Genomic DNA, 23063 nt, shown 5'->3' on the forward strand with positions numbered 1-23063 from the left:
AATACTTTATACCCATTAAATATTCATTCATATAACATCAATAAATTACTTGAAGAAAATTCAATAATGACATTTCTAAAAGTGTCATAATTGTAAAATACTTATGCTTGCAATGACACAAATGATTGAGAGTCACGACTTTCTTCTAATTTCCCTATCACAGGATGTAAAATGTTTGGATCAGATCCTAGAACACATTTTACCCAGTGCAGAAAACCTGGGACTGAAATCCTGGCTTTACCCTCAAAAAAACATAGGTGATTGCAAAGATTATTATGCATCTAATCAAACCAAACAGGTTTCATACGTTGGAATCTTGGAAATGATAATTGAAAAGTAAGTTAATTTATCAATGAGTCCACACTATTGAATTTTCACAAGGAAATATTCCATTTTCGATCGATTTTCTGTATTTTCCATAAACTGTTTTCCTTCTTGAAGTAGATAATTGAATTGAAGGAATAGTGGTCAATGAGGTGAATCTGAACCCAAGGGATGGTGTGGACCACCCAGGTATATAATGAAATGCATCACACGAATTGTACCCATTTCTGAAAATATTAGTATATTTTTTCGTTCCAGTCTCTTTTTCGAAAATATGGGTATAAAATTTGTCTGTTTGATCAAATGGAATTTACTTCTCTGTTTTATTTTGTGTATCGCCTCATCAGACGCAACAGACTTGGTTTTCGGCCTACCATACTCAGAAAATTCATTTATTCGTTGCCATAGTACACTTGATTTTCGAATGAATGTATTGAATAATTATAGCTTTGGAGCTAAACATCTCATAAGATTCCAGATTATACATAATGTTCAACTTTTTGAATAAACAAAAGGCGAATAGTGAAAGGAAGAGGAATATCCATTATCCACCGAGAATGACTCTTGGAAGATGCGTTCAAATGTTTTGGGAATCAGCTCAATCAAAAGAAGTGAGTAAATGTTGTACAGGTTCTTTGAACGATTGACAAAACACATGGAGACTCCATATTATATCAGTAATTTCAGTATCAGTATTTTTATTACACAAAAATTACTCTTTGTAGGATGATACACCTATTCCGACGGTAAATACATCGACAATTTTCACCATCAATAAAGGATGTCAAACAGAAGAAAGAAACCCGCATAAGTGCGATAGCTGTTCAGAAATGGACCTTTTCATAAAGGACATCATCAAATTTTTGTCTGAAAACTTCGAAAATTCCGCTACCAAAATTCTATTGTAAGTATCTCGACGAGCAACACCCAAAGACTCTCAACATCAGATCGGTGAATTTATAGGAGCAACATGAACGCGAATATTTTTTCAACAACAAAATTCGGTGCAACATTGAAATTAACAGATTCGATAAAACTAGATTACAAAAATTTGGTAAATGCGCTGAATAACAAATGCCAAGAAAACAATCAACTGGAGGAGGACCTGAAGAAACTTAAGAAGAATAGTTATGAAGAACAACAAGAGATAGCGCAATTAGACAAAATTATACATAAACTGAATGAAAATTTAACAGATGCAAAAAAACTAATAGAAACACAAAATGGTAAAATAAAAAATATGAAAGAAGAGGAGAAACGATTGCAAAAGAGTTGCAACTCTTGTAAGACCATATACACGATATATGTCGATTTAAACATAAAAATAATTATGTAATTTCAGTTATTACCATACGCGATGATTTAACAAATGAAGTAAAAAAGTTGCAGAAGGAACTTTCTGAAAATAGAATGAATGTCGAATATAAAGTGAAGGACTATGAAGAAAAAGTGAGGAATTACAATGAACAAGTAGCTGCTTCTCAGGTAACTAATAATGCACTCAAAATGGATATGAATGGGTTGAAGAGCAAATATGGAGAATTATACTGCAAATATTCGAAAATGTGCCAAATTAACCAAAAATTCGAGAAGAATTTAGAAAATATAACCGATTCGATCAAAGATATCGATATTCTGGTGGAAAGGACAGGAATATTTGTGAGAAATACTACAGATAGAAGCACCTTGTTGGAAGAAAAAATCAAATTGCTCAGAAAGAAGTACGATGAGGAAAAGATATACACCGATACTTTCTATAAATTACATAAAGTAAGTATCTACAGTAAAAGCGGTACTTTCATCACCATTCAAATTAAGATCATTATAGGTACACTAACGTATGCAAAAGAAAATGACAAAACGCAACACAGTGACATACAAGGCAATCCATTATTAGATTTCAAAAAGCAGATCAAAGAAAATGAAGATACAATAAAAAAACTCGAAGACCAAAATAAAAAGTTTGCATCGATTGTGAGAATATACCAAAAAAGTTGTAATAAGCTTTCATAAATGATTCGTTTCAAAGTGTCAACTTTAATCATTCAAAATTCTAATCTTTTAATGGATATCAATATTGGTCGATTTCAGTGACGGCTTGTAGTCGTTTGAAACGAGACTTCTTGTGAAAATCATCTCATCCTAGGTCTAGGACCTAGGGAAGATCAAACGAATATAGTCGCAGTCGGCACAAGAGAATTGGCCAGCTAACCAGGAATCAGCGGAACTCTGCCTCCGTTGGCCTCATATATTCGAAGTTACATTCGGCGCGTAAGGTACGCTGTCAGCGCAACCAAATGCAGAATAGCTTCAGATATATAAACTAAACATTCGTAGAACCATTGTTACACAGTATGTAATATCTTTGGTATGAAGACAATGGCTCAACCTCCTTTGCTATGTTTTTCTTACCTCTCTTGAGGAATTATTCATCTTTCTTGTTCACGTAAGAAAAAATTGAAAGAGAGTGGGATAAATAATGAAATAGTGACCATCTTAGTCGGCTTCAAGGGCGCCAATTTATTTACAGAAATGTCATCATTTACAAAACTGATGAAAATTCAATTATTTAACTATACATTGGGCGTGTCAGCTGTAAAATCCAGCACAGCCACATCAGTCGAAACCAGCTCGAACTGCCCGCTAAATTAAAAAAAAAACTGAGAATGAACAAAACAAACACACTTTAGGAGACAATGATAAGACGTACCGACCAAACAATGAATATGGCAACAAACACCTCTGCTATATTGAAAGAACTAGTATTAAAGGACCAACAACACTCAGAGATAGCTGAAGAGGATATTCCTCCTCTTTTTTTCTTATAAGTGCCTGTTCAGTGCTGATTCCGACTTGTGAAACTGCAATCGATGAAAATAAAATTACATTTGAATCTCTAGATGAGATTAAAATGTAGTCTTTTAAAATAACAAACGTATTTAATAAAACTTAAAATATTTTCTATATACATTTTGTGTCAATCATCAGGTGGGAAAGACTGGTGAGATAGATGTCAACACAAAAATATTAACAAAAACAATGAAGTTGGGGTATTGAATAACGGAAGTGCAAAATGAACATAGGTAAATTACATTCACTTGCATATCTAAGTAACAGTAACTAGAAATTTGTGATAACATTAGGTGAAAAATAAAAGCTGCAAAGTCTTTTAGAAGTTATCTTACTTATAACAATACGAAAAGCATCAATATCGAAGATGTTGATATTACTGCCATTTATCTACTACAACCTCACCAACTGAAACAAAGAATTTGATCAGCTTAATCACTTGAGAATTTCTATAAAGGCATAAAAACGTTCAGTTACCAGAATAAATTTTGCTTTGAAACTTAGGTTGCCTAAGTTTGAAATTGAGGGTTTTTATGACTTTATACAAACTTTGTTATCTTTTGCAAAACCTTAATGAAATAAATACTAGGGTCTGAAAGAAGACACTCATTCCAATGACAAACATCCACATTACTTGTTAACTGATGAAAGGGGTGTATTACTTGAGCTCATGTCTTTCAGGTGAGCTCCTTACATCCTTGGTGCTGCTACTTCGGAAACTGTAGGAGAAAAGATGAAACATGAAAATCAAAACATCAGGGTCATAACAAAAAAAAACAGGTTATACTTACAATAAGGCGAACACTAGAAGCTCCACTCTGCATGTAGATTAGTTAAGCTGTGTGTTTTTCAAGGCGATTTGTTAATGTTCTACCACTCATCAAATAGTGGCATCTTATTCATGAAGCAATTTCTAAGAATTTAACCATTTCTGAACATCAAACTCTATTCATTTGATATATTCTCGACAAAAAGTTTCAAAATATTATGAGATATTTACGGATTCATGAGAATAAAACATTAAAGATCACAGGCTAATTAACTTCATCATTAAATTAAAATAACTGGACTGAAATTGTGGTTAAATCGTTAAATATTGCTTCAGAAATTCTCACAAAAGAAAACGAATGCTCAACAAACTTCAAAAGGTTTTCAACTTTATTGTTTTCTCAACACGGCCCAATACAAATATTTACATTTTTTCGCAGTAAAATTTTACAAAGTAGTAATATGGAGGTATGTTCTACATCAAATATATCAATTACTAAATTACCTACAATAAAATCATTTTCATAAATAGTTGGAATAGATAGAAAAAGATCCTAACCTTAAATTTTGGCACATAGCCAAAAACGAAATCGACCACACATACTTCAATGACGGATTTCCTTTTAGATTATGTTCACAACAAATTGAATATGACATGTGTTGAACATATTCATCAGGAGTTTTGTGGGGACCATCACTGAAGTACGAACGAGTAACTTGTATCCAAATCATTATTTATCATTATTATCTGTTACAGTTTACTTGAATAGAAAACTAATGGTTCACTAATATTTCCGATCACTAAAATGATCTAATTTCAGTAAACTGTAAAAACCTCAAATTCTAATATATAATATACAAAAAAGAAAAAACCTGCCATAAATAAATATTAAATTCAAGACAATATTATTATCAAATGTACAGCCATCCTCATAAAACTCATTTAGGCAAATGTACATCAATGTATCTGCTGCGAATTATTCCCTTTATATCGAAAAAAAAATCTTTCAGGGTTAATAAAAAACTACGAAAAAATATGATATTTTCTCCTATGTCCAAATTTCTTGACTTCAAAGCTAAGTTCACTAATTTAAAAATTTTATTTAGTTCTCTTGAGTTCAACTTATACTGGCAGATGCTGATTAGTTATGAAACTGATGCGAGTGAATGGACACACACTGACTATTTATTTCACGAAGACAAAACAAGACATGATTGGCAACAAAGGAAAAACAGGCATTTTGATTTCAATTTTACTTACTTTAAATAAGTACAAAGGAGGGAGCAAAATTTCAAAAAATTAAGAAACGATAATGTTTAGATGAAAGCATTAAACGGGCCAAAACATTTTCTGTGTATGTCTTGTGCAAACTTGAAAACGTCCTTTCGTTCTACGGGAATCTCTCCATTGGATTTATCGAGTTGAATAATATAAAATAATTTTAAGGGTTTTTAAGTCAGTCTTTCAGATTTTTTTTTGGAATTTCCATGCGAATGATTCATCATAAATTAATGCCGTTATTTAAACAACTATTAAACCTGCCTGAATGAATTTAAGATTTTTCACTGTATCAGTACGAATTGTTCTCACAAATTAACAAATGCAGTTGTTGTCTCAAGTTCAAATACAATTCAATATTAGAATAATCAATGGTAGTCATTTTTGAACATCGAAGAGGAAAACAATTTTTTGGCAGAACGGATTGAAATGAAGTACCCAACAAAAAATAAGAATATAAAATTGGGGAACAAAAATATTAAAACGACGTTATTGTACTGAATACAGGTTTCCTTTGCGAAGGCACTATTTAAATGGAGAAAAAATGGACCTACAAAACGAATCCTCGATGTTGAAAGATGACCTGAGTAAATTCCTTAATCCGGCTGGATAATTTAACACAGACACACAGCGCAAAAACGCGTACCCTCGTTGAATGAGGCGTATTTTAAAATTAAAGTCAGATCACACTTATATGGGGCTCACAAGCAACAAACCAAAGAACACAGCCCACATTAGTATAATTCCATGAACAGTGTAAATTGGGTTCTCACCGTCAGTGATCTTTCTTGCAATGAACTTGAGTGTCTCATCAAGTAACACTACTGGAATCGAAAATTTCATTACTGTTACCCATTCTTCAACAGTCAATGGGGTCACTTGGAATACAGCCTAAATATAAAGAGAAGTGTTAATGATATACTTAATAATCAAATTAACAGGAGAAAAAAAAAATATGACTTACTGAGAGGACATCAACATATAGAATAACGAAGTGGAGTGTGAAGGAAAGAGCCATTGAGCCAACTAACCACCAATTAGACCATGGGGGCATAGCAATAAGAGATTGATTTTCAGACAAACTGCAAAAAAAAATAATACAGAAAAGAAAATTATAGTAGAAACAGGTACAGGAACAAAAATGATATCCATTCAAATTACCTGTTCATAGCGTTCAACATTTCAATTGTTACTAGTACAGACAGAGCCATGGTCATTGGGTGTGGATCGTTGAAGACCTTGCAATCAACTCCTTTGAATTCAGGACCACCACTGATGCATTGGAGATGGTGGGTCTATGGAGTTGCAAAATAAGTAGATTTTATAGGTCATATTTTTTCTTCAATAACTCACCAATTGGTAGTAGGTAATTTGAGGACCATACGGTGAGTACATGAACCACCAGGCGGCAGCACCAACGGTAGCGGCACCTACATAACCTCCAATAGCCATGTACCTGAAGAATAACCAACCGGAGATAAGAGATTCGTCGGCCTTCCTTGGGGGTTTGGACATGATGTCAAGATCTGGTGGGTTGAAACCGAGGGCAGTAGCTGGTAGACCGTCAGTTACCAAGTTGACCCACAACAGTTGGACGGGGATCAAAGCTTCTGGAAGACCAAGAGCGGCAGTCAAGAAAATGGAGACGACCTCACCAATGTTCGATGAAATCAAGTAACGGATGAATTGTTTCATGTTGTTGTAGATGGCACGTCCTTCCTCTACTGCGGCTACGATGGAGGAGAAGTTATCGTCGGCGAGCACCATCTCAGATGCGGATTTGGCTACGGCAGTTCCCGAACCCATGGCAATACCAATTTCGGCCTTCTTCAAAGCGGGGGCATCATTTACACCATCACCAGTCTGAAAATATGTCAGTTGATAAAAACATGCCTAAATTTCCTTCACTCTCGTCTGTTTCAAACAAACAACGGAAAGTGGGGAAACAAATTTTCATGAGAATCAACGAAAGCGAATTAGTATGCCCTTATGAAGGGATGACATAGAAATTTCGATATTTCTGAGGGTTTCAGTGAAGAATTTAAATGGTTTTGAAGAGCTAATCAACAAAATTTTCAAAAGACACGCAAGAATAAAACATGAAAGGAGCTTGATCAGATTGTGCAGTGCAATGTTTGAAATATTTGTCCAGTGATCATTGGATGTTTTAAAATTTTATCCCCAATGTTTTGATATCCGATTCCACACATGAATTAAAAAAATCGTTGTCGTATTGCACCATGAAGACAGGGGGTATAAAAACCTAATTAACCTAGAGAGTAGCGAAACTCACCATAGCGGAAATTTCGTTCATGCTCTGCAAGTACTCAACGATCTTGGACTTGTGTGCTGGCTCCACACGGGAGAAAAGCCTAGCGCGGGCGCATGCTGCTCTTTGTTCAGAAATTGGGAGATCGTCGAATTCACGTCCAGAGTAAGACTTTCCAGTCGTATCTTCGTCTTCGGTGAAAACACCAATCCTTCTGCAGATAGCCTCAGCGGTGGCCTTGTTGTCACCGGTGATTACAATGACACGGATACCAGCGGCACGACATCTGACGATGGAATCGAATACTTCCTTACGTGGAGGGTCCAACATACCGACGACTCCGACGAAGGTGAGGTTAACTTCGTAGGTGTAGAATTTGTTAGAGTCGCCAAGATCCATTTCATCTGGTTTCATTGGGTTATCACAGGTAGCCAAAGCGAGACAACGCAAGGTGTCGCGTCCTGTACCGTAGGACTTGGTAGTTTCCAAAATCCTGTTCTTGAGGGCAGTGGTAAGAGGAACTTTCTGAGTACCGACACGGGCATGGGTGCACCTGTCCAATACACCTTCTGGGGCACCTTTGACGAAAAGTTTGGGTCCGTTTCCAAGCCTGGATGGTTTCAATGGCACGCAGTAAGACGACATAGATTTGCGATCTCTGGAGAATTCCAAGGTGAACTCCTTCTTCCATTTGGTCTCGATGTCTTGCCTGACGCAGATGGCTTTCTGGCGACGGTCTCCGCCCTTGGATACGCTGAATGGGTTCATCTTCTCTGCGAGCACGATAAGGGCGGTTTCGGTAGCTTCACCGACTTTCTCGAAGGCCTGTTTGAATTCGTTGAAATCGATGGAAGAGTCGTTGCACATGATACAGATGGTTCCCAATTCTTGAAGCGCGTCGTATTCTGAGCATTTAACCTTCTGTCCCTTGAGGAAAACTTCTCCGATAGGCTCGTAGGTGGATCCGGTGATTTCGAATTCGTGGAAGCTGCTGTCGTTTCCTTCGACCTTATCGAAGATGAACATGCGGGAGACGGACATCTGGTTGGTGGTCAAGGTTCCAGTTTTATCGGAGCAGATGACGGAAGTACAACCCAAGGTTTCGACGGAAGGTAAGGATCTGACGATGGCGTTCTTTTTGGCCATACGACGGGTACCCAGAGCCAAGCAAGTTGTGATTACAGCCGGTAGACCTTCAGGGATAGCGGCTACGGCCAAAGCTACGGCAATTTTGAAGTAGTATACTGCTCCTTTGATCCATGATCCACCGTGAGCTGGATCGTTGAAGTGTCCAATGTTGATCGCCCATACGGCAACGCAAATCACAGAGATGACTTTCGATAATTGTTCACCGAATTCGTCGAGTTTTTGTTGGAGAGGTGTCTTGATTTCTTCAGTCTCGGACATTTCGGTACGGATCTTACCGATGGCTGTGTTCAATCCGGTTCCCATCACGATACCTCTAGCTTTACCGGCAGCTACGTTGGTACCGGAGAACAGGATGTTCTTCTTGTCTTGGTTCACGGCCCTAGGGTCTGGGATGGCGTCGGTATGTTTGATCACAGATACGGATTCACCGGTCAAGATGGACTGATCGATACGTAGGGTGGTCGAGAAGATTTTGATCAAACGGATGTCGGCGGGAATTTTGTCACCAACGGATACCTCAACGATATCACCTGGGACGATTTCCCTCGCCCTGATCTTTTGTATACCTGACTTGTCTGCCCTGAGAACCTTACCCATCTCGGGCTCGTATTCCTTGAGGGCTTCGATGGCAGATTCGGCATTTCGTTCCTGCAGAAAGATGAGATTATAATGAACTATGCCTTGAGATCGGTCTCAACCACGAACTTACCTGCCAGACTCCTACGACGGCGTTCGCGATAAGAATAAGAAGAATAACGAAAGGTTCTACGAAAGCTGTGAATGCACCTTCATGTTCCTCAAATAAAGCGAGGACCTGAAATAAAAATATGATATAAAAATTGTTGAAAGTTTAATTTACGAAAGAAACATTTTGACGGTAATATTGACTGAAGATCAACTGAGAGCTTTATAATTGAAAGAAAGAATTTTTTCTTTCTAATATCTGTACGACTACAGTCAACATTAGGTCCTTTCGTTTGCATAAAAAATCTACACATAGTCAAAAGGAGATGTAAATGAATTACACCTCCTCTACACTGGTGTGAATTGTAAAAAAATCAGCAAACGAATACTAAAACAAAGTGTAGAAAAGAGCTACACTTTTTATGCAAACGAAAGGAAGTATTATGTTTATTTATACGTGTATACAAGGGTTCAAGTTACGCAGCATATATTTTCGTGTTACGTTTGACATACGTTAATAATAGATTAAGCGGTTTGAAAAACACAATTCCAACTGTCAAACATCAAGAGACGCGGTACATTCAAGATAAATTGGTTTAGAAAATTCAAGGGAGCGAACATATTTTTAGAAATATACGATGAAAAAAATGAAAGCTGGATTATAGTTCCTGAACATCGTTATTTTTAACTTTCTATTTCGAAAATAGATCGACAATAATCCTTCCTTAATTACTCATAGTTGTGGATTCAATTATATCTTTCAAAAGTGGAAATAGAATAAAGAAAAGATTTTTACGATCTTCGAAATCTACGATATAAGGGAAATTGAGTCGGAAGCGAATTGTTACAATTGAGAACAACAGCTCATTAATTAATTGAGAGGTTGAGGGGAACAGGAAACATCCATAATTCATAGATCAGAAAAGTGTCCAGATGTCGGACAGTCTCTATTCGAGGAGAATGAATTAATAATGTCCTGTTTCGTTCGAGGAAGTAAGGAATATATTTTTTATATCATGTTATACTCACAAATGAAATAATAGCGGCTAACAGTAAAATCTTGACTAGAAGATCATCGAATTGCTCTAAAACTAATTGCCATATCGACTTTCCTATAAAAGATAGAAACATTCATTAGTAGAAATACAGTGTGTTCAACAAACAGATAAGCGATGGAACAAACTCATACGATACTGAATGTATGATCCATCAATTTTTTTAATGATTAATATGCTAGGGCTTGTGCATGAGTTCTGGCCTTGATAATTTCCCCAAAATCTTTCCCCTTGAAAATTACGAAATACCTCATATATAACATTTAATTGTTACTAAATTGAAACAGTCTGTGAATCTTTGAAATCAATCGATTTTGATCTGTACAAAAAGTATCCCCTTTTCACTTTCAACGAGGAAATATTGGTTGGTGGACACGCCTAAGCATCTTCCACATTCCCCAACTTATTATTGGATTTCCTAGCATATGACGCAATGTTAAAAACCAGATAGGTATTTTTGAAAAACAACTTCAGGAAGCTAAATCGAGAGTTTATGCCTGGTGCAGTGCGCTTCCACACGTTACCAAATATATATGACGAAATTGAAAGGTGTCATTCATAAAATTCGTAAACGGTACAAGTAATCGATTCACCGCAGAAACATTGACGTCGTAATCGCCGACGTTCAATTTATCTTTCAACGGGTGACGTCAGCGTACAAATTTTTCGCTCCATATGTTTGATATTGAATTCCACGTCGGAAAATCTGCACCAGCCCAGATCGGGGTCTTAGTACTTTCGTTCGATTGAACTCTAATCAACGAACATAATAAATTTCGAAGGTTTACAGTACAGATTATGAATGGGGTTGATCATCTAGGTTATTTCCCCGATCACGTGGCATCCGAAAGGTTGATGTTACTTTTCATCTAATACTTCATTATTTCTCACATAAATCGTAAGTTTCGAAGGCCACTGAACTAACGAGCTTTTCATGTTCCCTTTTACACGTTCTCATATAATCCGTCCGAATATTGCAAATATTGGGACTGATTTAACAGAGTTTCGGCTTATCTTGAACCGAGTTAGATAGGAGAATTGAAAGAGATCAATTTACTCAACCTTGGTCCCCTAAATTACGTACCTCACAATCAAAACTGAAAATTAAATTCGTATGAAAATTTTCTTTCTCTATGAGATGTTCCGAGTTCGATGTTCATACCGTACGGACTATAGATTGTAAATTAAGGGGGTTTCATTATACGACGACCTTGAGGTCTATTGTGTCTCCATCAGAGCTGTTTTCGCCATTAGGTACAGATTGTTTTTAGGCAAAAACCCCACGGTTAAAGCACTAGGTGTGAAAGGAGCCTTACACTAACCTCTGCAAAAACTTTTTCGTCCCCTACACATGCTATATTGTTTGATGTCTAGAAAGGTATTGCTCATATAAAAAAGAATACCTTATATACCGCTATAAAAAGAAATACAGCTGCTAATTCGAAATTTTGAATTGAAACTATGATTTAAACACACGTGTGCGGTATTCTGGTGCCTAATTACCATTTTCCAAGTAAGTGGCCGCACCCTTTCAAGGGATAAACCTAAATCATCCCACCCACAAGAAATTTCCTAAAAAACCACATCCCCCATGGAACTGGCCATTCGAAGGGAAAACAAGTCAGACCCTGCATTAGGTAAATCCCTGAACAGCTTTAAATCAGAGTCACGGACATTACTTTCTCCGGATTCTGTACGCTGATCAACCTGATCACGCTACAGATATACAGAGTCAGTAAAAAGAATGGTAATTACCGAAGATTTTGTGCGATACTTTTTACTCACTCCTTGTTTTCAAGGCTCTCATGGTTGGTTCATGCAGGCCTCCTAAGAATTGATAAGTATGGGGTGTTATCGACCGTTCCTAAGAACTAAGACCTAAGAATCTGCCACTTCCATTGGTTTCTTTCTAAGGTCCAGTTTCATAATCAAATTTGAAGGCCCTTTAAACTTAAAGCTTCCTTAAGTATCATTTTTAGTAGGATTAATGGGAGCTCTAAAATTGAAGGAGCTGTAAGTTTGTTTATGATACTGATCACTAAATTTTATTGACGCTGCTCATTATTAAGACTTGATTAGTGTGACCTTAAGACAAATTGGGCACTGTACTGTTAATTTTCAACCAATAGTGAATGGTGGCCCACACAGTTTTTACTAGAAAATGTCTTCTCTATCAATTGATGGATAATACACTCAATAATTGTGATTCGATCCAGAATCTTGAATCGAATGTGTCCGATGTACATCACACCTCAAATGGGCGTTACAACGACCAAATTCTTCCAGGACTACTCACCTTCTTCCGCGGGAAGTTCTGAAACAAAAACAAAACATTAGTGACACCATCAAAACAAAGGTAGTCTGAATTAATTGTAGGCGAGTGCGTACCGTACTTGAAACCAGATTCTCACATTATTATTAATACGATAAATAATATTTTGTCAACACACGTACAGACGCAACCTTGACGCTTGACGTCACATCTTAGCAGTATAGGAACGTCATCCACCTATTATTGCGACGTACCCACCTATTTTTTCTGAAAGTAACGTCACACTTTCAGATCGATTTCATTGAGTGAAATCGTAGAGGTAAATGAAGTTTGACGTACGACCTTGTTGCAATCGATTAATTCATTATAGATGATTGATTTGAAGAGTGTTGATTTTCTTGTGTGAGATGCACTTCATTGGTAAGATTCCAAAATCATTCTGAATACACACTGCAAAATTATTGGGTCAACCAAATCATTTCAAAAATGGGAGGAACTCAAAAACTGCTTGAAAAGGAACTGAAAATCGATTGTTTTTAACGAAAGCTCATTTTCCACATCCAGCGATTCAGATATATACTCAAAATTTAGATTCATTGTACGGTTCTCTAAAAAAATATGAAATTGTGTGATACAATTGTGTTTTATGACTGTATGTGACAGTTCCTGGGGAGGCTAGTGAAGACTTCAATAGGGAACACTCGTTCTGACGAAAATATCTTTGAAACGTCACAATTTGAAATAACCATTTCAACCGTTTTCCAAAAAAATTATTTTAAGTACATACTTAAAAATGAAAAATAAAAATGAGTATTTAAAATTTAAAGCGTTTCATTTCTACTGCACAAGTTGGCAACATCGACTGAAATATGCGTTGATAATAAAGGACCTCAAATACACTATCTAGATGAGATATACAAAGATGGCTGTCTATGAAGTCTGTCGGTTGCTGTTGAGGCTCGCCAGGGAGTACGCGCCTTATGAAGGCTGTAAATCAACAGCTGTTATTTTATAAACAAGCCATTGTTCTTTTTATTTTCTAATGAGCACTGTTGCTAAATCGTAAACTAGAAACGAAGCGATTTAAATTTTAAAACTCTCATATTTGAAGAATGATTTTGAATAGTTGCATTCGAAAAATTCATGAATGAAACTCATAATTATTCAGTTTAAACTTGCATATGCTGTGATAACCCAAATTGGGGAGAATTCCCCATTGTATCAATAATGGAAATATAATTATAATTGAATTCTTGAATATAACACTATCTGACTACGTCCAAAGAAAGGAAAATCAGGACAACAAAATATAAAATGACTGTCGATGCATTTAAAATTATATAAATCCCAATCATTTCTGTTTTTATTTCAGTTGCCTCAAACCATTAATACAATGAAATAATGACTGATGACTTGGGTTTTGTTGAAATAATGTTAATTAAATTCAATTATATTTCGTTCCGAGTTTGCAGGGTCCTTCATATGTTTTGAATATTTAAATCTTTCATTACACCATGAATACTATCCAAAAAAAAACCAGTATTATTTACTAGTGCGAAGGTAGCTCTTTCTGTCTTGAGTCCTCTCAATGACCTCTAGTATTTATATATTATTTCTTCAAATGCCTATTAAACTTAATTTCTGGGATTTTGACATAGATCGTGAAGTTTCTTCATGAAAAAATATTTTTTGCTGTCGATGGAATCTAATCTTTTGCTGGGGCTGTAGATTAAATCCAATTTTCTTCAATCTTCATAGGAAGTAAAGTCCTACTCAGACAAGCCATGAGTCATTTGAACGAAACAAGTTCTAATCGGAAGAAGTAATTTCCTTAGGGGTGGGACTTCCATTTGAGAGCATTCAAGATTATGTTTTAGCCAATCTTATCACGAAGCGCAGTGAGTTGGTAGCGATTCCCAATGATGTATGAGCATTTCTGACACACATATAGACAAAAATTGATTAAACTTGATAAACACTTCACGATGAACCAGAAGACGTTTCTGTAGCACTCAGTTATAAGTTTATGTAATAGAAAAAAAATACGGAGGAGCTTCTACTTTTGCCGAGTGATTTATCTGAGTAAATCTGCTTGAACTAAGGTAACATGACAATGGTAGAAAGTCCTGTAAAAATATTTTCCAAGACGAATTTCGTACTATATGAGAAAAATGTATTACGCTACTTATGTATTCCGACAAGCGCTGATATTTCCCCTTTCGATTGCCGATATCGAATTACTCCTTCGATATCGAGTATCCAGCTGGAATAACTTCGTTAAAAGAGTAAAAACCCTTCATCGCTACTTCTATTACTGCAAGCATAACTGCATTTCCCGGGATTCCCTCCATATCAAAAGCAAATTATATAGGCACGTTTTCAATCGCATCGAATTATAATGACGTAAAGTATGGATCTATTTCCGTTCCAACCTTTGACGAAGGGACTGCACAGGAAAATTCTAATCGACATGCGGTTCGTTGCGAACTTTAAGGTTTACTTCCGCATAGAACAAAGTTTCGCAACATCACTCTCCAAGATACTGTCTGTATCAAGAACTTGCGTCAACAGAAATGAACCGTGGAGAAAAACGATTATTTTCCGACCATTTTTATAGCGAATGATTCGCAATAACAATAGTTTACGACTCAAATAATCAACATAAGACCTTCGTACAAATTAAAAAGCCCATAATTAGTTTCGACAGGCGGAAAAAGGAAAATTCGACGTTTCGAATCCGAACGACGCCTTTGTATGGACAATTTTTATAAGCAACTCTTATACAAGTTTTTCCAATTGCAGAGGTATCCTGGTTAAATCCTAGCCAAAGCCTCAGCCTGATAAAACCTTTGGGCACCATCCTCCTAGTTTTTCCAGGTTGGGGAAAGAGAAATCCATTATTTTTCGTTGACTTCATTCGACACGTTTTGGATTGTGCGATTTGGATGAAAGAAAGAAGTTTTGTTTTAAAATTTGTTGCCATTCTGAAGGTACGAATGCCAAAACGAAAACTGTGAAATCTTGGGGAGGGATAGTATATTTTCGTGTCACATTCATTTACAATTTACAGGAAAGCGTATAAAATAATCAGTAAAGTGGGAATAAAGAAACATTGCTCGTTTCAGTGCAAACACATCCATTACGAAAAAAGAAAGTCGTACCATGATACAGATATGTATCTTCAAATGGGTAATTTTCCAAACACCAGTAAACATATTTGAACCAAACAAAGTTCACAAACGAAACCCAATGGGAAGGAATGTGAATATACGAACTTGAAAAAATAAGGAGGTTGATTCCTTGATGATACGCGTAACCAGCATTATGGATCTTATCAAAGAAATAAAGGAGATAAGATAGTTTTCCGAACACTGTAATTCCTCAAACTCTACAAGATACATACGCTAGTGGATGAAAGATTATAAAACAATATAAGTATACGATTTGGGACATAAAAAATTAATAATATTCGAGAAGTGATTCCTTGTCAAGAATAGTGTGGGGTTATTCATATAAATATTGCGTTTTGAGCTTGACTTGCTACTACAAACAACTAGGCAAATTCAAGTCTATACGACTCACGCTGAATACCTGTTGATATTTTTTTTTCTCAAAACCTGTTAGCAAGAACCATAAGGGACTTATTTGTTTGAATTTATCAAAAACTAATTGTTCAATGGTATAATATGAATAAAGAGGAAAGTTTCTTGTAAAAAAAATTGTGGCTTTTTCTACTTGTTGCCACCAACATTTTTATTGCCTTTCCGCTCTCATAGAATATCTGCAATTTCATTTCTGTCAGTTTCTTGGTTTCCAGAAATAAAAATGTGTAGCTTTTCAGGTGCGATCTTCAGGAATATGTATCTGCTCAAAAAAAATAAGAAGTGGTTCATGCCTTAAAAAATCAAATGAACAACTGCGATGTTAAAATTAGAAAGAATGTTTTGAAGAACGATTTACTCGAATGATAAAAATCCATAGACTGTAGAGGGACATTCTTTCAGAAAGTATAAATGAATATTTTTGTGAATAAAATATTTTCTTCTCTTCTAGACTCAGTGCAAAGAGGAGTTTGCTCAACTATATTTATTAATTTTTCTTTTGGAGCACATACAATTCAATACCCACAGCAAATGTTTTGAGGAATTAATAAAGGAAAAACGTTTAATAAAAGAGTACAAATACTTTACCCGCTGCTAATGATAATCAAATGGAAAATTTGATTTGATTTGAAAGGAATTCGAATATGGTAAACAATAAATAGTGCAACATTCCATCTGGTTTTGAATTATTAGGTTGGTTCGTAGAGTGGTTTAGAACGGTTGTGAACTGTACAGAGGAAGCGCAAATGGATTTTCGTTACCCTAAAAAAGAATTGCGCTTGCTCCGTACAGTTCACAACCGTTGCAAACTACGAACAAACAATTCAAGACCAGATGGAATGTTGCACTATTTTGTGCTGCTCCTTACCAAAGTGTTCTAACTAAATATCATTGAATTTCATAATTGCCTCCACCACGAAGTTAGAAGCATTCATAAAGCACCTGTTTTTTTCACCGAAACCTATCTCGTTAATTCAGGCTGCCTCCTCTTAATTACTCAATTACATGCAGTTTCCTTTCGATCGGCATCAATACACGAACCACCCAAAAAAATTGATCTCGAAGTCACGGCCACAGTTTACGCATTTGGATGGAAGAAAGGTGGAAACCCTCTCCTAGACAGCGTTCACTGCCAAATCCGAATACCATCAACGTGTAAGAATTTTAAGTGCCCAACCGTGGTCGTATAGCATTTAACGAGCGGTGTTGTATAGTTCGCAGATCTATTTTCTATACGGGCATCAATATTTATCGATATATTTATAGTACTTATCGATGTACCCGTTCCCAAACTACGTGATCCACCGACACCTTCACAAACACAATACACAGAACAATTTGGGACACTTTTGCATCTACATATAGACTTAATTCCCCTAGATTCAAAAATTTAAAGACATCTATCACATTCTCCATTTCCCGCTAAACAAAAATATGCTTCACAGCAAACTACATTGAAATATCAAAACAATGGTTCAAGGTGGAAAAGGATACACAAGGCTTCTTTCTACAAAAGATACGCCAAAAATGCAGGTAGCGATTCCTTGTCCAAAAAAAGTTATATTTTGTAAAGAAACATGAGAACTATGGACCCCTTTTTATAGCAGTCGCAAAAGGAGGAAGAGGGGTCCCCTTAGAAGCTAGACTCTCTCAAAAATCAGTCAGAAATACGAAAATCAAATGGGTCCCACAGTGTGAAAATCACAAAAAATCAGAATAACTACATAATAGCATAATCTAGCTGACAAAAATTGAGACGCCTGGTACACCTACATAAAATAGCAACAATCTATCAGTTTACCCCCAAAATTGCCCAGAAGCACAGCATTTGTTTACCGAATGACGTTAATATCGGCATTGTCTATAGAGGATTATACTTATCAGACTATTACCAGGGTCTACTCCACAATTTCCACTCTGGGATTTCAAACAGACAATATCCAGATAATAACCCTGATCAAATAGTAGCACTGAATGGAATGCTCGACAGTTCAACAACATGAATAAAAATACATATTTCCAATCCTCAGAACATTAATTCTCAAATCCAAACACTCTTGTATGGAATTATCCAGCTTAATGTGGTTTTTTATATCAATTACTCAGTGGCTTATGTTTCATCAGAACTTCATTTCAGAACAGAAATTGTGGATACTGGTAAACACGTTTTCTTTAGCTGTTTGAGCAAGTTGATCATTCTCTTTTCCTCAAATTAATCATAGAATTATCGACTTGGTGAATGAAAGTGAGAATCTGGATCCTAGCTGTATAACATTCATTACTTAATATTATATTTGCACTGAAGCTTACCATTAGGGCCGTATTTTTCTTGGTTCCTTTTTACTTGGTCTAATGTTAGTCCCCGTTCAGGATCAGCATTGAAGTAATTTAACACTTCATCTACTGATTTAGTGTGCGCGTCCTCCATGGTGTTGGTTAATCAACCCTGTGAAAAAAAAAAGTATTTTGAATTACTGAAAAGCCGCATTTCAGGGAATATGTGGTATATACAGTATGCATCAGGTAATCTGTGGTCTCCATTGTTTAGTTAAAGCTCAGTTGATAAGTTAACAGTAAATATAAAGTAATTCATAAACCACTCCGGAACCCATGAATGATTTCTCATTCAAATTTAAACAAATCGATTCTCGTTCCGAATTCAAATGGCGTCTGTAGACAATTTCCCAGATAGTGAAATAAATGAATATTCACTCTTCATTCGAAAATTTCAATTCTGCAAGAATATTCGAACTGAAAACAAAAAGTTATCATTCAATAAAAATTTTAAATTTACCTAATCATCTATGGAAGCCCCCTCAAAACATTGTATTTTCAACATTCATAATATGAAGAACAAGATATTATGAACAAACTGATACTGAACATTCTCCAATTGTTATCAATATAATATAATGGTTTCAGAACCATTAAATAATTAAATATTTTCTTAACTGAAGAAACAATGTTGTAGTTTGTATGTAGTTAAATTAGGTAGATGAGAATTTGATTATGGTGATACTAAAACAGATGATACTAGGAAATACAAAATTACTAGTAACAAATTGGGAAAGATTAGAACTGAATTCCTAAATAACCAGTTCTCACACCTGCCTGTGTTGAATAGAAAGAATTAAATATAACACACCAATGGGGAAGTTAATAATTTATATTAGACCACTAGGTTTTTGATTTTGTGAATATTAGTGAAGAATATCATCGTACCCTCGATCGTACCCTAAAGGAACTTTTTTTTTCTATTTAGTGCTACTACTACCGCATTTTTTTTTCTTAAATCAAAGCGATGTAATAATGAATAATGAAAATTCCTATTTTTCTGATCCATCCCATTCCAGTCTTCTGCAGCAAAAATTGTACTTCATTGCTTCATTTCGCGAACAATATTTTTCCACCACAATATCGAAATTATTATAACCGAATTGGTGTCTAAATTTGGGTATCTGATCCATTCCTATAGATCATACTTACCGAAGCAAAAAGTAAATTGGCATAAACGTGTTACAAAAACTTTGTTAACTCAGTATAACCTCAAACTTTCCAATATCACACCGAGGAAAAATCACGTATATAGATTGGCTATCACAACTGTACGAAGTGGTTTTATTACCGAACGAAAGGACAAGATCTTAACATTTTTTACAAGGGAAATTATGTATTTATTGAGCTTTTTCAACGTTTCAATTCCGCACTATACACCTAGTCATTAAAACCTAACTTTCATGTCAAACAACGGAACTTGCCTGTCTTGTGAACGACGGGCCATCGAGAACAAGCCACGTTAGACTTGAGTTTGAGCTACGTTGCCAAGCTGTTGTCATATACAAATATTCCAAATCGTTTCAATTTATCAATTTTCAGTATTCGAAATATGGAAGATATCTTTTTTATATGCACCACCCAATTCTTTCCATGCACCCCAACTTATTTGAGTTCATGCTATGAGTATATGAGTGTTCCCAAAAAGTTGAATTTTTTCCAGAATTTCAGACATTTAAAACCCATTTCTCATGATAATTAGATAATATTTCGGAAATTAGTAATGAGGAAAGTTATTTCTAAGAAACATTTTGCATTAACTTCGAATTTTCGTTCATATTTGGCTTTTGGTGGTAAAAACAATTTTTGGAAATTGCAGATATTATTTTTTCATTTACATATTGCTTATGAGATAGTTCAGGAGCGATAAAAACAACGCTTTCTTCATGATAATATCCAAGCTAACAATGAGTTGAAAAAAATATTTCCTCAGTTTTACCTAGACGATGGAAAAAAAATCGACATTGGCAACACTCAACGAATCATGATGACAGGCAATTCTGTGTGTACTCCCTAGGTTGGCTATCTAATTCCAACAATTTTCCATCTTTTTCCGGAGAAAACTGAAAATTCCGTAATTAAAATATTTTCAACGTTACATAATTCGATTTAACAGCATACGTTCGCTGAGTTCCAGAATTCTGAATATATTTTGCAGGTTTAGTAAGTGAGAGAATTTTGAACCAGTAGAGGTTAATTGATTAGATCTATGTGTTCTTTTCTGATTGGTGAATTATGAGAAATGGAAAATACCTAGTCGCACCGGAAAAGTGAAAATTCATACTTTAGGTTCAAGTATGGTGCTATTGGACGAGTCATATTTCTTTTTCCGTTTTAAAACATTGGCGAATTTGTATGAAAAGTTTTAAAATGAGCCTGAGGGGCATTGTTTTAAATTATTTCAGTGAAATTGATAAATTATAGATCTGAATGTTAGATTTCCCAAGGTTTACTTGATAAAGTGTTACGTTGGTTCGTTCAAATATAGTTTTTTTGTTGCTAGTAAATAAATCGGTGAAAAACGCGTTGAACCCAAAACACTGCAATAAAATTGTTTGACTTTTATATCAACCGTGATCTCTTACTCCTGGTTATTTTTATCCGATAGTACATAACGAAGAGACCCGAACATAAATGTGGGCAGAAAGTAGAAAATATATATGAATATATTACCCCCTCAGATAAAACATTAAAGAAAACGAAATATGTAAATGCGTCATTAGTGCAAAAGTTGTTTTATTTTAGAACCTGCAAATAACTTGTAGTATCCAAATATCCCGGGTTTTTGGGCAAGGTGCCAATTCACCAACGGACGATTTTAGCACATGGGACTCTCAGCGACCGTATTTTTTAATTGTTTTGGCAGCCAAATTCAGCGTGAAATGATTGGCGACATCGCGAAATGAAAAAAAAATTAGGATAAAATTTCAGCAGCTTAAATTTCAACATCGGCATGGTGTTACGTAAAGATTTTCCGCAGGCTTTCAAGCTCTCCTACGTCAGTCCGTCATGCAACGCACAGCTAAAAGCTCTGTCATATCAATAGATCTGCAAAATTTCCATCATTCTTTATTGCTTCATAGGAAGTTTACCCGCAGCATAATCTGTTGTGGTTTATCATCCCTCAATTCAAAATGATCAGTGAATATACCATGGGGAGAGGATGTATCAAAAAAATGGAACATGGCTGATCGATCAGCCAAAGAGCATAGTGTTACACATATTCAGTACTTTTATATCAATTTTATCATCTTATTTCGTTACTTTGAGAAAGAAGTAAGTGTTACTTTTATTAGCGAGCAGTAACTCAACTTCAATTCAAATTGCAATCGCCTCATTGGTGATGGATCAAAATGTATCGATGTCCATCACGAGGCAAGAAACTGCTGAAATTATAACTTTGTTGGTACATGTCGAAAATGCATCTCCAATGAAAACAAACATTGCCGATAGTTTGTTGTCGTTAAAGTATTATTGTGGAGAATCTGTACCTCATCAATGAGCTGTTCAAATCTATAACAAAGTCAGAAACGTCTTGCGAATGGAATAAAACCGCTATGCTGCTTCAGATCATAACATTTAAGGATTCATCGTTATGATCCATTCTCAGAAAATCCTCCTTCAGGCTTCAGCCTAAAGGTATATAGGATTGATTTTATCGTGTTGTTTCTCATACAAGCTCCAAGGTTCTATCATCAGGATGTTTCTCAAATTTGGCACTTACACCAACTCTACCGGTTTCTGCCGTATAGGTACCAATGGTTTAGTTTGGGTTAACATCAACCAAGAGCTTACGTAAACAAATGAGACCACACAATCACTTGGTCGAATTGAGGAAGCACTTTTGCACTTTTTGTGCAAGGCTTGATACCACAACATCCCCAAGTTGGCAGCCACTTTTTCTCAAGAGTAATAATCCAATTGATGCACTTCACTTCACACTTACCGATATCACAAAATTGTTGTCCCAGTTAGTCACACGATGTTAACAGTAACCGTTGAAAGAAAAAAAGAAGAAAACGTAATAACACAACAATAACGATTGTTAGGCCCCCATAAGTTAATTGGCGGCGTATGGACTGAGTTACTGAACGAACGGGCAACGATTGTAGTGTGGTGATGCTTTTATAAGCTCGGTAGCTACCTGTCGGGGACGCTGGGCAACAGGCCAAAACTGGGACTCTCTGGACGCCCCTGAACATACATCGTCGAGTTATGTCCTGGACATCTTGACGGTTCAGATTGCAAAAAAATTGACTTTTTTCGCAGATCTGATAGTAGACAATTTTCCAAAAAGACCGACCCTTCGCTGAAGAACCTTCGGCAAAGAAATTTTTAAAAAGTATCGTGGAGATGCCGGGGATTGAACCCGGGGCCTTTCACATGCAAAGCGAACGCTCTACCACTGAGCTACATCCCCAGTACACGTTATTGCGTAAAACACAGTTGTGATAAGCCCCGTTTCAGTTTACATCTT

The 23063-nt window shown here is 35.9% G+C and overlaps 2 protein-coding genes and 1 non-coding gene across 10 annotated transcripts; 1 reads left to right on the top strand and 2 right to left on the bottom strand.

Moving 5' to 3' along the window:
- The first annotated feature begins 83 nt into the window (after nucleotides 1-83).
- On the top strand, nucleotides 84-3045 carry LOC123313844 (uncharacterized protein PFB0765w-like). Of its 3 annotated transcripts, none has more exons than XM_044898903.1 (6): nucleotides 84-336; nucleotides 803-935; nucleotides 1050-1228; nucleotides 1288-1607; nucleotides 1667-2094; nucleotides 2153-2352. In XM_044898903.1, the coding sequence occupies exons 1-6, from the start codon at nucleotides 104-106 to the stop codon at nucleotides 2159-2161; spliced, it is 1302 nt and encodes a 433-aa protein (XP_044754838.1). In that variant the 5' UTR covers nucleotides 84-103; the 3' UTR covers nucleotides 2162-2352. The 3 variants fall into 3 exon arrangements, with proteins under 3 accessions (XP_044754838.1, XP_044754837.1, XP_044754839.1); XM_044898902.1 differs by having other exon boundaries at nucleotides 85-336; nucleotides 2143-3045; XM_044898904.1 differs by having other exon boundaries at nucleotides 87-336; nucleotides 796-935; nucleotides 2143-3045.
- On the bottom strand, nucleotides 2813-22697 carry LOC123313842 (calcium-transporting ATPase sarcoplasmic/endoplasmic reticulum type). Of its 6 annotated transcripts, none has more exons than XM_044898900.1 (12): nucleotides 22533-22697; nucleotides 18563-18698; nucleotides 12675-12692; nucleotides 10353-10435; nucleotides 9349-9453; nucleotides 7515-9287; nucleotides 6575-7084; nucleotides 6383-6516; nucleotides 6186-6303; nucleotides 5995-6112; nucleotides 3837-3893; nucleotides 2813-3582 (listed from the first exon to the last, which is right to left on the bottom strand). In XM_044898900.1, exons 2-11 carry the CDS (start codon nucleotides 18678-18680, stop codon nucleotides 3865-3867), a joined length of 3006 nt encoding a protein of 1001 aa, XP_044754835.1. In that variant the 5' UTR covers nucleotides 18681-18698; nucleotides 22533-22697; the 3' UTR covers nucleotides 2813-3582; nucleotides 3837-3864. The 6 variants fall into 6 exon arrangements, 5 of the variants coding, with proteins under 5 accessions (XP_044754835.1, XP_044754832.1, XP_044754834.1 ...); XR_006537781.1 differs by having other exon boundaries at nucleotides 3809-3893; XM_044898897.1 differs by lacking the exon at nucleotides 3837-3893.
- A 237-nt stretch (nucleotides 22698-22934) lies between these two features.
- Nucleotides 22935-23006, bottom strand: Trnaa-ugc. The gene has a single exon. It is a non-coding gene; the product is annotated as a tRNA-Ala (tRNA).
- Nucleotides 23007-23063: the final 57 nt, after the last annotated feature.

This window comes from Coccinella septempunctata, chromosome 5 (genome assembly GCF_907165205.1).
Source record: "Coccinella septempunctata chromosome 5, icCocSept1.1, whole genome shotgun sequence".
Taxonomy (NCBI): domain Eukaryota; kingdom Metazoa; phylum Arthropoda; class Insecta; order Coleoptera; family Coccinellidae; genus Coccinella; species Coccinella septempunctata.